Below are 15,235 nucleotides of genomic sequence, written 5' to 3' on the forward strand. Positions count from 1 at the left end.
TCTTGGCTAGAGTTTGTCAGAAGACAAGTGGGAGACTCTGAATTCAACTGGAAGAAGGTTTTATGGTCTGATGAAACCAAAACTGAACTTTTTGACTATCTGACTAAATGCATAAGCCAAACACCGCACATCATCGAAAACTCACCATCCCTACTGTAAAGCATGGTGGTGGCTGCATGATGCTTTGGGGATGCTTCACTGTAGCAGAGCCTGAAAGGCTTGTGAAGGTAGAGGGTAAAGTAAATTCAGCAAAATACAGAGAAATCCTGGAGAAAAACCTAATGCAGTCTTCAAGAGAACTGCAACTTGGGAGAAGATTTGTTTTCCAGCAAGACAATGACTCCAAGCATAAAGCTAAAGCTACACAGGAATGGCTTAAAAACAACAAAGTTAATGTCCTGGAGTGGCCAAGTCAAGTCCAGACCTCAATCCAATGAGAATTTGTGGCTGGACTTGAAAAGGGCTATTCAGTCATAATCCCTATGCAATCTGAGAGAGCGTGAGCAGTTTTGTAAAGAAAAATGGGGAAAAATTGCAGTTTCCAGATGTGCAAAGCTGATAGAGAGCAATCCATGCGTTCTCAAGACTGTATTTGCTGCCAACAGTGCATCTGTTAAATACTGACTTAACCAGTAATCTCTATTCAACTAATTATGTGACTTCTAAAACCAATTGTCTACACCAGTGATGATTTGGTGCATATTAAAGGGGAGGGGTTGAATTAGGCTCTTGAACCAAATGGGATAACGTCACACAAATTCACTTGCCCCATCACCGACAATGTTCCCCCAAACTATGAACTCACTTTCAAATATTATTCATCTCATGTTTTCAGTATTTATTGCTTATTGATTTATTGTTGTTGTTATTATTAATAATATTTATTTATTTTTGTATTAGAACTGCTTGTTGTCTTTTGCACTCTGGTTTAGCACCCAAGTTGGTGAAGTCTTTCATTGATTCTATTATGGTTATATTATGTGTTTATTGAGCATGCATGCAAGAAAATGAATCTCAGGGTTATATATGGTGACATATGTACCTTGACAATAAATTTACAGGGAATATTTGTTGGTATCAGCCAAGCTGGTTTGAGTATCTCAGAAACTGCTGATCTCCTGGGATTTTCACACACAACTGTCTCTACAGTTTACAGAAACTCTGTAAACACTAGGGTCTAGAGTCTAGGTTCCCAACCTTTTTTTGGCCATGCCCCACCTAATCACCTCTAAAATCCTGATGCCCCCTGTGGTGATATATAATTCTTATTATTCAAAAAGTGAACTCCTATTCACCTGGAGGAAGCCTAAAAGACCAATAACTTGGTTTAAACAAGCTTCCAAAGAACATGGCATTCATGAAAGAGAAAAATAAAAGAACCAAAGGACTGTTAAAGTTCTGAGGAAGAAATTACTAAGAAATTGTAAAAAAAAACATTAAGTGATATTAAAATAATAATAATAATAAATAAATAAAACAATGCCGATTAGTTTCAACAGCATACAAAGACAGATACACTGTTTAAAAGAGATGACGCAATGTACACACCTTCACACCACCAAGAGCCGAAAGCTAATGCAAAAAGCAGCATTGGCGCGACCTCGTACGAGTTTCTTACGCGTTTGGACTTGTTCATTCGTTCCTTCCTACATCAGTCAATTCATTAATTTAATTATGAAAGCCATTTGATGGTTGTAACGATGGTGATACACTATATATACAGAACATACGCAATTACACATGTACATACACACAAGTATTTTTATGTATGCATACAGTATATACACATATGTATTAACTTGCACACACACTCATACTCACACAGACTTACTAGAAAAAATTCACTGTTAATAACTCATTCTCGAATTGCCCCCCTTAAAAATCAAATTACCCCCCTGTGGAGCGTAACCACGTTGGGAACCACTGGTCTAGAGTTTACAGAGAATGGTGCAAAAAACAAAACAAATCATTCAGTGAGTGTTAGTTCTGTAGGTAAAAATGTCTTGTTAATGACAGAGGTCAGAGGGGAATGCCCAAACTGATTCAAGCTGTTAAGAAGGCAACAGCAACTTATACAACCGTACATTACAGCAGTGGTGTGCAGAGCATTTCTGAATGCACAACACATTGAACCTTGAAGTGGATGGCTTACAGCAACAGAAGAAGACCACAAACACTTAGTGACCACTTTATTATGTACCCCTTGTACTTACTAACTAACAAACTAACTAACTAAATAAATACACACACACACAAAGCAAGTGTATATATCACTATGTTTGTGCTCAATGAATCACAATCCTGGGAAAGCTGGGAAACAGTTGGTTTGGAGAAGACATCTAATGTGATTTTGTCTACCATTAGTATGGAGCAAATCCCAGAGAGATCTTGGAGACAGTTAATAAGGAGCAGATTCTTGGGAGATCCTGGATAAGGTTAGTATAGAACATATCCCTGAGAGACCTTGAATGTAGTTAGTATGAAGGATAGTCCTCAAAGAGCTTGGATACAGTTAGCATGGACCAGACTCCTGATAGCATTTGAATGCAATGTTTTTTTTAAGAAAACAGCTTTTAGAATTAGAATCAAAGAATAATTTGAGATGTGATGTATTGTGAGGGGAGTCTGTAGTGACACAACTGATGTTTATGGCCATTTGATTCCGCAAATGTTTCTGTATCTCTTTATATCTATTCATGGAGATATACAGCATGAAAACAGGCCTTTCGGTCCATTGATTTCATGCTGACCATCAAACACCCGTTTACCATAATCCTACACTAATAGAACATAGGACAGTACAGCACAGGAATAGGCCCTTCAGCCCATAATGTTATGCTAAACTAATTAAATTAGTTATCAAATACCCAACGAAACTAAACCCTACTGCCCTCTCCAAAGCCTCGACATCCTTCCTATAATGGGGCCACCACAACTGAATGCAATACTCCAGATGTGGCCTAACTAGATTTTTGCAAAACTGCAACATACCTTCCCAAATCTTGAGCTCAATTCATTGACTAATAAAGACAAACATGCCAAGTGGCTTCTTAACCACCCTATTAACCTATGTAGCCACTTTCAGGGAGCTATGGGCTTGGACCCCATGATCCTTCTGCCACTCGTTAGGGTCTTGCCATTAACAGTGTATTAACCCTAAGATGAAGGTTAAAGAGAGGATTGCTTTATTTGTCACAGGTACATCGAAGCATGCATTGGAATGCGTCCTTTGCATCAAATCAGGTTGGCAAGGATTGTCCTGGGGTAGCCATGCTTACAGCACCAACATAGTATGCCCACGTTTTACTCACCCTAATCTGTACATCTCTGGAATGTGAGATGAAACTAGCAGGAAGAAATTACTAACTCTTTGTAAACAGCAGCAGGAATCGAACAATAATTGGTGATTGCTGTAAAATGATTGCATTAACAGTTATGCTAACATGCAGTCCCAATTCGTCCCAGATTCTTCCACTCACTGCAGCCAATTAACCTTCTGACGCGCGTGTCTTTGAGATGGGGGAGGAAACTGGATCACAGGGAAAATGTACGAACTCCACGGGGGGGGGGGCACTAGAGGTCAGAATTGAACCTGTGTCATTGGAGTTATGAGGTAAGGTAACAACTCTATTCACTCTGCCACTCCCTGTAGATCCCTACCCATTAGTGACCGCGTGACCACCAGGATGGTAGAAGCTGATCAGAATTAACTTTGGTCCATTTTTATCCATGTTTTCAAGTAATCTGGTAAAATTTATCTGCAGATATCGAAGACAAAATCCCTCGGCTGGCTTCACAAAATAAATTCTGTTTGGAGTGCTGTTAAAATAATTACTAATCGATCAGCAAGTGCTCTTGTCAGGCAGATGTTAGCAAAATCCCTTGAACATTAATGAGTTAAATGGCGCATCCACCCCTTTGAGTGGTGTTAGTTGAAATAGGGTGTAAGCAATGTTACTCAGTGAGCTCCTGGCCTCTGTTGGTTGAATGCCTGGAATCTATAACAATTACCTAAACCACATAAAAGTGAAAATGGTGATTGATTAAATTTAAAATCTATGACTCAGCAAGTCTTTGCAGCTTGAGGATGGCAGATAGTAAATGGATTGGACTGAGTTATGAATAATTCTAGCAACTTCACTGTTGAACCCATTTGATTGGCAAGGCATATTGCTATCATTAGGACAGAGCGTGGGAAGATGCTGAACCCAGCACTGGCTGTTAGCTTGACATCCAGAGGCAATTAATAAGTAGGAAAAGAAACAGCCATCTTCCCTGGCATAAAATTAAATCAAATGGAAAAAAATGTACTAAAATCTACCTGTTTTAAGGCCCTGAGTGTTGTGCTTTCATTTGAAGTTTTTTGTTTCAGAGGAGATGGATTTTTAGGGACTCCTTTTTGGGGAGCTTTATTTTAAAAATTTGTTGGTTGTCACTCTTTTTGTGTAGTTTCTCATTGATTCTATTGTATTCTCTGTTCGTCTGTGAATGTCTGCAAGAAAACACATTTCAAGGTAGTATATGGTGACATATATGTACTGAGATAATAAATTTACTTTGAACTGTAAACATTTGGAGGCTCGACAGAATAAAACCCAAAGGCAGATGTTCTGAAGTAATTTATTGATGTGTTACAGTAGGTGGGAACATCAGCACAACAATATTAGTCCCAATCAAGCTTACTCCCTTCATTCAGCACCCTCATTCCTAAGGATCTTCCGTCCCCAGACCCTCTCAATTTGAAAGATGTTTTACTGCCCAGGATACCCTTCCGTTTCCTGGGACATCCATTCCCTGGAACACTTGCCCCTTCCCAGTAAGACCCTATCCCTCAGACCCTCAATGCTGCCAGTTGCCCAGGGGTGCACAGTCAGGGACAGGAAGATTAGGAGTGAGCCAAACAGGTTTTCATTGCATGCATGGATGGGTGTTCAGGGTCAGGGGAGTGACGTGCAGGAAGGGAATATTTGTGAAGGGTGGGAAGACACTCAACATTTTAGGGACAGCTTCCTCCCCTCCACCATCAGATTTCTGAATGGGAAAATAAACCAATATACACTCATCATCATCATCTTCAGGAGAGATGCCCAGTTTGAGCTTTGACTGCCATGGCCCACACACTGCTGTTCAATTCATTGGTATTCATTTCCAGTTCTCTGGCTGTTGTCTCCATCATCATTTGTCTTTAGCTTCCTCTTGCTTTCTTCCTTTCAATCTTCCCCATAATTACGGTGCATCCTAATTCCTCTCTCCTAATCACATGTCCAATGAAGTCACATTGCCTTTTCATGATCTCATACAATATTTCTCTTTTTGTGCTTGCTCTGTTCATGACTTCCTCGTTAGATATTCGTTTCATCCATGATATTCTTTGCATGCTCCTCAAAAACCACATCTCTGCTGCTTCAATTCGTTTCCTTATGTTACTAGATATTGTCCAACATTCTGAGCCATATAACGTAACTAGATAAACGTAACAGGCGGGTTGTCATGCCTAGTTTAGTGTTGGTCAGAATATTCTTCATTCTTTTAAAGGTGTCTTTTGCCATCTCTATTTTTCTTTTGATGTCCATGTCGCTCCTGCCATCTGATGTCACCCAGCTTCCTAAGTAGCAAAAGTTCTGAACTTGTTTTATGTCTTCCCCATTTATTCTCAGCCTGCAGACAGGATTCTCCTTCTTTTTGGATATCACCAAACATTCTGTCTTTTTGCAATTGATAGATAGACCCATTTTTGCACTTCAACAACTAAAGTTTTGTAGTTCTTCCTCCGTACTTACAATTAACACAATATACACAACCTCACATTATTTTTGCTCCCTTTTTGCACTACTTATTTAATCTTTTTTAAATATATTTTCTTACTGTAATTTATAGTTTTATTATTATGTATTACAATATCCTGCTGCCGCAAAGTGACAAATTTCAGGACATAGGCCAGTGATATTAAACCTGACTCCGATCCCATGGCATTAGGTTGGAGCCAGTGCATTGTGGGTAATGTGTCATGTTTGGGTGGGGGGGGGGTGACTGTTTTGGAGTGGTGCCGCTGTTTCAAGGAGAGCCAATGAGTTCACAAAATGCAACAATTTGCTCTGAAAGCAGTCAATGTGTATCAAGCAAGACAGGGATGGGAAAAGGTGTCAGCATTAAGGGGTATTCATAGTATTTAGGGTCAGAGTATTCTGGTTGAGTTTGGGGGTATGTTTAACAGGATGGTGTATTCATGGAGAAGGGCAGTTTACTGTGGGAATGTGCACAGCAGAACACTGGTCAGGAAGTGGGCCAATGTTTTGGGGAGCTGTGTATAATGAGGCAGTGTTTTCAATGAGTGGGACACTGTGTTTAGTGGAACATGGTGTTGGGGTCGATGTGTATAGCAGAGCAGTGTGTTTGGTGAGTGGGGTACCGTGTTGGGGAAAGGTGTGTATAATGAGGCAATGTGTTTGAGAGACGTGTATCACAGAGTAGTGTGTTTGTGGAGTGGGGCACTGTGTTGGGGAGAAGTGTGTGTGACAGGGCAGCGTGTGGAGTGGGGTACTGTGTAAGGGAGGGGAGTGTATAGTGGGGTATAGTATCGGGGAGAGGTGTGTATAGTGGGGCAGTGTGTTTGGTGAGTCGGGTACTGTGTTGGGGAGGGGTGTGTATAATGGTGCAGTGTGTTGGGGAGAGGTGTGTCTAGTGGGACAGTGTGTTTGGTGAGTGGGGTACTGTGTTGGGGAGGGGAGTGTATAGTGGGGTATAGTATTGGGGAGAGGTGTGTATAGTGGGACAGTGTGTTTGGTGAGTGGGGTACTGTGTTGGGGAGGGGTGTGTATAATGGTGCAGTGTGTGGGGGAGAGGTGTGTATAGTGGGACAGTGTGTTTGGTGAGTGGGGTACTGTGTTGGGGAGGGGTGTGTATAATGGTGCAGTGTGTTGGAAAGAGGTGTGTATAGTGGGACAGTGTGTTTGGTGAGTGGGGTACTGTGTTGGGGAGGGGTGTGTATAATGGTGCAGTGTGTTGGGGAGAGGTGTGTATAGTGGGACAGTGTGTTTGGTGAGTGGGGTACTGTGTTGGGGAGGGGTGTGTATAATGGTGCAGTGTGTGGGGGAGAGGTGTGTATAGTGGGACAGTGTGTTTGGTGAGTGGGGTACTGTGTTGGGGAGGGGTGTGTATAATGGTGCAGTGTGTTGGAAAGAGGTGTGTATAGTGGGACAGTGTGTTTGGTGAGTGGGGTACTGTGTTGGGGAGGGGTGTGTATAATGGTGCAGTGTGTTGGGGAGAGGTGTGTATAGTGGGACAGTGTGTTTGGTGAGTGGGGTACTGTGTTGGGGAGGGGTGTGTATAATGGTGCAGTGTGTTGGAGAGAGGTGTGTCTAGTGGGACAGTGTGTTTGGTGAGTGGGGTACTGTGTTGCAGATGGGTGTGTAGAATGGGCAGTGTGTTTGGTGCTGTGTTGGGGAGAGGTGTGTAGAATGGGCAGTGTGTTTGGTGTTGTGTTGGGGAGAGGTGTGTAGAATGGGCAGTGTGTTTGGTGTTGTGTTGGGGAGAGGTGTGTAGAATGGGCAGTGTGTTTGGTGCTGTGTTGGTGAGAGGTGTGTAGAATGGGCAATGTGTTTGGTGCTGTGTTGGGGAGAGGTGTGTAGAATGGGCAGTGTGTTTGGTGTTGTGTTGAGGAGAGGTGTGTAGAATGGGCAGTGTGTTTGGTGTTGTGTTGGGGAGAGGTGTGTAGAATGGGCAGTGTGTTTGGTGCTGTGTTGGGGAGAGGTGTGTCTAGTGGGACAGTGTGTTTGGTGAGTGGGGTACTGTGTTGGGGAGGGGAGTGTATAGTGGGGTATAGTATTGGGGAGAGGTGTGTATAGTGGGGCAGTGTATTTGGTGAGTGATGTGCTGTATTAAGGAGGGGTGTGTATAATGGGCCAGTATGTTTGGTGAGTCGGGTACTGTGTTGGGGAGGGGTGTGTATGATGGTGCAGTGTGTTGGGGAGAGGTGTGTATAGTGGGACAGTGTGTTTGGTGAGTGGGGTACTGTGTTGGGGAGGGGTGTGTATAATGGTGCAGTGTGTGGGGGAGAGGTGTGTATAGTGGGACAGTGTGTTTGGTGAGTGGGGTACTGTGTTGGGGAGGGGTGTGTATAATGGTGCAGTGTGTTGGAGAGAGGTGTGTCTAGTGGGACAGTGTGTTTGGTGAGTGGGGTACTGTGTTGCAGATGGGTGTGTAGAATGGGCAGTGTGTTTGGTGCTGTGTTGGGGAGAGGTGTGTAGAATGGGCAGTGTGTTTGGTGTTGTGTTGGGGAGAGGTGTGTAGAATGGGCAGTGTGTTTGGTGTTGTGTTGGGGAGAGGTGTGTAGAATGGGCAGTGTGTTTGGTGCTGTGTTGGTGAGAGGTGTGTAGAATGGGCAATGTGTTTGGTGCTGTGTTGGGGAGAGGTGTGTAGAATGGGCAGTGTGTTTGGTGTTGTGTTGAGGAGAGGTGTGTAGAATGGGCAGTGTGTTTGGTGTTGTGTTGGGGAGAGGTGTGTAGAATGGGCAGTGTGTTTGGTGCTGTGTTGGGGAGAGGTGTGTAGAATGGGCAGTGTGTTTGGTGCTGTGTTGGGGAGAGGTGTGTAGAATGGGCAGTGTGTTTGGTGCTGTGTTGGGGAGAGGTGTGTAGAATGGGCAGTGTGTTTGGTGTTGTGTTGGGGAGAGGTGTGTAGAATGGGCAGTGTGTTTGGTGTTGTGTTGGGGAGAGGTGTGTAGAATGGGCAGTGTGTTTGAGGGATGTGTACAGCACAGCAATGTGCTTGTGGAGTGGGGTACTGTGTAGGGGAGGAAGTCAGTGTACTGAGGAGAGGGCAAATAAAGAACTGATGCAGTTGTGAGGATGCCCAGTTACAGAAGCCCTTGTTGACCTCTCGCACCGGAAGGAGCTGAGCATGGGGAGCAATGCCTGTCCCACATCCCTATAGCACCACCGTGCTGCATTGCCAAGGGAAACTGATTCAGAAAGGGCCTGGTGCTTGAGATGGGGCTGTGTCTTTGACTATCCAGACACAAGGCATCCACACAGCTGAGGTTCTTTGGAGGTGTTGCAAATGAAGCAAAATCTGCAGAGCCCTAACAATCACAATGAGGCAATAGGACATCCTGTACTTAGTGGTGAATCTGTGGGGCAGTTGCCAGGAGATTTCTTGAGGGAGCAGATGGTGTTTCGGTTTAGTTGTCTGTCTGAAAGGCAGTGCATCCCACTGCGTGGCACGTGCTGGCTGGATACCACAGAACTAATCAGGGACACTATGGTGTCATGAGCCCAATCCCCCCTTCACTGCGAGCATTCAGAGCATGTCCAAAGGCGTCAGTTAGCAGGCTCAAGTTATTGGAATGAGGCAGGGAATGGCTGTGTCAAAAGGAGGAAGATTAAGTGGCTTATTGCTGGGTCACTTGATTGTGGTTCAATCACTTTGTGACCCTTTCCTCAACGTAAGGTATCAGTGGGGCTCTGACAATGTTAAAGATCTGTTCTTGTTGTAAAGTGAGAGGCAAAATTTTGAGGGGGCAATTTTTTCATGCAGAATATGGTGCGTCTATGGAACAAACTCCCAGAGGGAGTAGTTGAGGAAGGTAAAAAAACAACATTTAAAGGACACTTGGATAGGAATGGTTTAGAGAGATATGGGCCTAGTGTAGGCAAAGCAGACAAGCTCAGATTGGCATAGACATGTTGGGCCGAAATGCTGCATTACTCTATGACTCTGAATGTCACTGTCCATGGTGCTTAACCCTGACGTTTTTGCTCTCCAGTGTCACTAGCCTCGAGCACTATTGGCCTAGGAGGACAAATCGTGCACACAGAGACCACGGAAATATTTCTAAAGGGCGATCCACTGAACGGATTTGGGTTGCAGCTTCAGGGAGGAATCTTTGCCACCGAGCCCCTTTCTTCTCCGCCGCTCGTACGATTTATCGAGCCAGACAGTCCTGCGGAAAGGTTAGGCATTCTGATGTTATTGTCTGTCGATAACCACTGAGAAACAAAACCAGACTGACAACTTGCTTTACAAAGCACAATCCTCGCTCGGCAGCTTGTCCACAGAACAATAATTAGATGAGTGTTCATGCCAAGCTAATGAGATGGTATTAAGACAGCCGAGCAAAATCAGGACAAAGGTGCAAGGGGATCTTAAATTGGCTTTACATTATTATTATCACATGTACTAAGATACAATATCACTTCACATGCCATCAGATAATTCATTCCATAGTGAGGTAGCAAAAAGGAAACACAGAATGCATAATATAGTGTACAGTTAAAGAAAGTACAATGCAGATAGACATAAAGTGCAAGGGCCACGACAAGGTAGGTTGAGAGATCAAGTGTTCATCTTTTGCTAATGAGTGGTCCATTCAAGAGTTTATAACAGTGAGATAAAAGCTGCCCTTGAGCCTGGTTGTATGTGCTTTTGTATCTTCTGCCAGACAGGATGAGGGCAAAATAGAGAGTACCAGGGTGAAAGGAGGTTTTTACATTGGCTGCTTTTATGAGGCAGTGGGAAGTGCAGATGGGGTTAATGCAAGGGAGGCTGGGTCATGTGATTGACCAGGCAGTCTTTACAACTAAGAACAGAGGGTAGTAAGGATGAGTTGATGGAAGAACTAAAAATGGGGGTGCTCGTGTGGCAGGAATAGGGCAGATACAGAAGGCTTCAGGAACAGAGATGATTACAGATATAGAGAGGAGTGAAACTGGAGAGGGATTCGAATCAGCTAATACCATATCCTACGGGAACATTGTCGTCGTGAAAGAAGGATAAAGTTTGTTCAAAATAAGTATTCGTTTATTTTCTGCTTTGGTTAAGCTAAGGGTAAATACACTGAAATCTATTGAATAAATACGATGTAACATTTTGCTCAGTAATTATCTCCATGTGCTAATTATTATGGTTGCGGGTCTATATTCTTTGTTATGATCTTTCGGTGGCTGAGTCAAATTACTGTCTGGCATTGAAAGGACTGGGTTGCACGAGCATTTTGAATTCATTTGCAGCTACATGACACACTGAAATCGTTCACTAATCGATCGGACCCCAGACGCTGATGGCAGATTGAAGAGCTGAGCATAAAATTATTGACTTGATGCCTCCCACAGCACAAGAGAAGAGCAGCCTTTGTAATCGGCAGTCTGGAATTTGACATATTGTGCACTAGCATGCCTATGATAGAACAGTGCTCATGTTACATGACGTACTCTGGGTCTGAGTGAGTGCTGAAGGAGGTAGGGTGACACAATGGCCAGGCAGATAGAGATGCTATCTCCTGCCTTCAGGCCATAGGCCCTGTCTGTGTGGCATTTTCACGTTCTGTCTCCAATTGAGTTTCCCCTAGGTGTCCCCTTTTCCTACCGCAGCCCAGAAATGTGTGATAAGCACATGAGATTCTGCAAATCCTGGAAATCCAGAGCAACACACACAAAATGCTGGAGGAATTCAGCAGGTCAGGCAGCATCTATGAAAATGAATGAAAATTACTGATGTTTTGGGCCGGGACCCTTCATCAGGACTGCGAAGGAAGGGAGAAGAAGCCAGAATAAGAAGGTGGGGGAAGGCAAGGAATTCAAGCTGGCAGGTGATAGGTGACTCCCGGTGAGGGAGAGGGGGTGATGAAGTGAGAAGCTGAGAAGTGATAGATGGGAAAGGTAAAGGGCTGAGGTAGAAAGAATCTGTTAGAGAGGAGAGTGGACCACAGGAGAGAGGGAAGGAGGAGGGGAACCGGAGGAAGGAAATGGGCAGGTGAGGAGAAGGGATAAGAGGGAAGCCAATGGGGAATGGAAAAAGAGAGAAAGGGGAGAGAGGAGAAATTACTGGGTTAAAAAATCAATGTAAAGACGTGTGAGATGAGTGGGTTGGTAGATTAAATGATTTCTGTAAATTACTCATGGTATAGGTAAGTGGCCGAAGAATCAGTGGGGGTGGGGCATAAAATTGAGGACCATTGGAGAGAGAATAGATCAAAGAGCAATAAATGGGAGAAGAGGGCTGATGGGAACGTTCTGAGATGCAGCCTAGTCTCAGTGGCTCATGTGCCTTTCTTCTGCGTTGTAAGAAAATATGAGAAACCGAATATGAAATGCTAACTTACTGATACAGCAAGGCCCCATCCACCCCCTCAGATGGATAAAAAGGATCTCATGATTTTGTTTCACAATTCTGAAGAAGGGAAAGGGAGCTGGTCCAGTCAAGTAGATGCTAAGGCCAAGAGAGCTCACGAGAGCCCTCAGTTCCTCAGAAGCCTAAGGAAATTTGGCATGCCCCTGATGACCCTCACCAGTTTTCATGGGCACACCAGAGAAAGCATCCTATGCAGATACATTGCAGCTCGGTACGGCAACTGATCTGCCAAAGACCTCAGGAGATTGCAAAGATTTGTAAACGCAGCCCAGTCCAGTCCATCGCACAAACCAGCCTCCCAACCATTCACTCCATCTACATGTCCCACTGCTTTGGAAAAGCCACCAACATAAGCAAAGACCCCTTCTGTCCCAGACCAACTCCCTTCACTCCTCTCCTACCAAACAGAAGGTGTAGAATCTTGAAAACATGCACTATCAAGCTTACAGGCAGCTGCTGTCCAGCTGTTAGCACAGTCATGAACAGACCTCTTTCAAGATGAGAATGAACTCGTGATCTTTCAGTCTGCTTCATCATACTCTTGCACTGTTTTTTCTCCTTTTCTGCCACTGGACCTCAATGTACTTATATCTGGAATGATCTGTCTGCATGGCTTCATACAAAAGCTTTACATTGTATTTCATTCCATGGAGTAAACCAATGACCAATTCCTCCAAAACTGAATCTTTCAACAACATCTTAGAATATCTGAGAACATAACACTATGTCCTTGGCTGTGCAGGTAGTAAAAAGGAACATTTTAAATATAAGAAACACACACAAAATGCTGGAGGAACTCAGAAGGCCAGGCAGCATCCATGGAAAGGAGGACAGTTGACATTTCTGGCCGAGACATTTTCTCATGTTTGTGATTTTAAATGTAAGTCCTCCTTTCTTTGGTCATCTGCCGACAAGACAAGTGATTAGAAGGATATGGATTGAAATCTCACCATTTCAGCTTAAGAGTATGTCCTTAGAAATTAGCTCACAAATTTACAATCAATCCGTAAGTGATCATGATTCTGTTGAACTGAGATTAAAACCCCACAGATTCATGGGTTCTCCTTAAGGAAGGGCCCACACTAACGTGAGTATCTAATTTTGCAGTGCCTTGGAAAATCTACAACCTGAGGCAGAGTTGCAAAGTGATTAAGTCACCAAACAAGCCTCTAGAGGCCTGGCCTCTTAATGAGGAGTTCAGGTCCCATCAGAAATCAGAATAAAATGCAAATATCAGCAAAAGTGATGACGAAATTGCTAATTTTTTATAAAATTACTAGCTTATTCATTAACGTCTTTCAGTAGCAGAACTCTGCATCCATAACCAGTCAAAAAAAATGTTTAAAAATTAGTGTGAAGTAGTGTTTAAGATGGAAATCAAAAAGAACTTCCTCTTTCGATTAATATTGAAAGATGTGGGTAGAGTGGACGAGGGGAGGATCTTTCCTACAGTGGAGGGAGTGCAGGACCAGCGCACAGCTTCAAAATAGAAAGATGTCCTTTTAGCACAGAGGTGAGGAGGATTTTCCTTAACCGGAGGGTGGTGATTCTGTGGAATACGTTGCCACAGACTAAGTCATTGAGTATATTTAAAGCAGAGGTTCGTAGCTGCTTGATTTGTAAGGGCATCAAAGCTAATGGAGAGAAGGCAGGAGAATGGAGTTGGGAGGGATAATAAATCAGCCATAATCGAATGGTGGACAGACTCAATGAGACGAATTGCCTATTTCTGCTCCTTTGTCAGGTTCAAGTTCAGCTTTATTGTCATCTGACTGTACATATATACAACCAAATGAAACAGTGCTCCTCTGCATCTTGGTGCACCCACAAAGATATATTACGCACAGAACACAAACCAAAATATTATCATAAATAAGTTTTAAAAATATAAATCAAAATGCATTCAGTGCACAGCACAGGTAAGCAGTAAACATCTCACTGTACTAATGACGAGACCTAGTCTCTCAGCCTGAGGGAAGAAGCAGTGTTATGGTCCTATGGTGTTCTAAACGTTAGTGATAATCTGAGAGATCATGTCAGGGAGGCAAAAAGGTCCTAGGTGTTCAAAGCACTGATTCACGGTGTAAAACAGCAAAGTGCTGCCGATCTTGGAATCCTGCAATAAGAACAGTGAATGAATCAGGAAGTATCTAGGGAGAGAGAAACAGGGTACAGTTTCATCAGAATATATGAGAGATGTGCTGGGAAAGATCCTGCTCCAAAGCCTGAATGACCTTCTCCCTTATCCCAGTTACTTAGTGAGGGATAAACCAATTGGGCACTACAACATTACTCCACTTGCCTCTTTTATATTCATCAGTAACTTTTCAATGCACAAGTTTCACTTGTACACTGTCCAGTTTTGAAGAAGACAAGAGAAGTTCTCTAAATTAACCTGATCATTTATCCTTTAATGGTTATCTTTGACATATATTGACTGAAGGTACTTTGTTTATTGTGGTTTTGGATTTGGGATCAGATTGTGCATAAGCTGCCTGCATAAATTCCCACATGACGATGTTGACAACACTTGCTTGGTTTAAACAGATTTGCTGTGTTGCTGGAGGTGTGATTTAAAGGCAGGTTGTTTAACAGTGGGAGCACACGGTTTCTGAGATACTCAATCATTTATGGGTTGGAATCCAATAACCTCCTATCATTGTTCCTTTTCCCTTTCCTGGAACTTTCCCATCGGCTAACTCCTCAATCCAGGTGTGGGCTAGTGCAAGTGGGAGATCGTGTGCTCTCCATTAACGGCATGGCAACCGAGGATGGAACACTGGAGGAAGCTAACCAGTTACTGCGGGATGCAGCACTTGCAAACAAAGTTTCACTGGAGATAGAGTTCGACGTGGCAGGTATGCACGGACGCTTGAAATTTGTCTGCGAGATCCATTTGGGGGACAAAGAGCAGGCCTTTAATGAGATTACCAATCCCAATATGGCTCGTCTACTGCTCCAGTAAGTGTTCCCATCTGTGCAACCAGTTCCTAGAACGAAGGTCACAGAGCAACTTCCCTAAGTCTGACTGACACAAATCTGGAATGAAAACAAGGGTCAATGTTTTGACTGAGGCAAAACCTAACTTGGGTTCATGAAGGCCTGGCTTTCT

At 43.5% G+C, this 15,235-nt stretch overlaps 1 protein-coding gene across 1 annotated transcript in view; it reads left to right on the forward strand.

The window, feature by feature from the left end:
* Window positions 1-15,235, forward strand: part of grip2b (glutamate receptor interacting protein 2b) — a 146,597-nt gene that overhangs the window by 69,989 nt on the left and 61,373 nt on the right. Inside the window, exons 12-13 of the mRNA XM_059944303.1 lie at window positions 9,761-9,947; window positions 14,836-14,981. Coding sequence (XP_059800286.1) covers window positions 9,761-9,947; window positions 14,836-14,981 — 333 coding nt within the window. The remainder of the gene's footprint in view (window positions 1-9,760; window positions 9,948-14,835; window positions 14,982-15,235) is intronic.

The sequence above is a fragment of the Hypanus sabinus genome, chromosome 19 (assembly GCF_030144855.1).
Source record: "Hypanus sabinus isolate sHypSab1 chromosome 19, sHypSab1.hap1, whole genome shotgun sequence".
Lineage (NCBI taxonomy): Eukaryota > Metazoa > Chordata > Chondrichthyes > Myliobatiformes > Dasyatidae > Hypanus > Hypanus sabinus.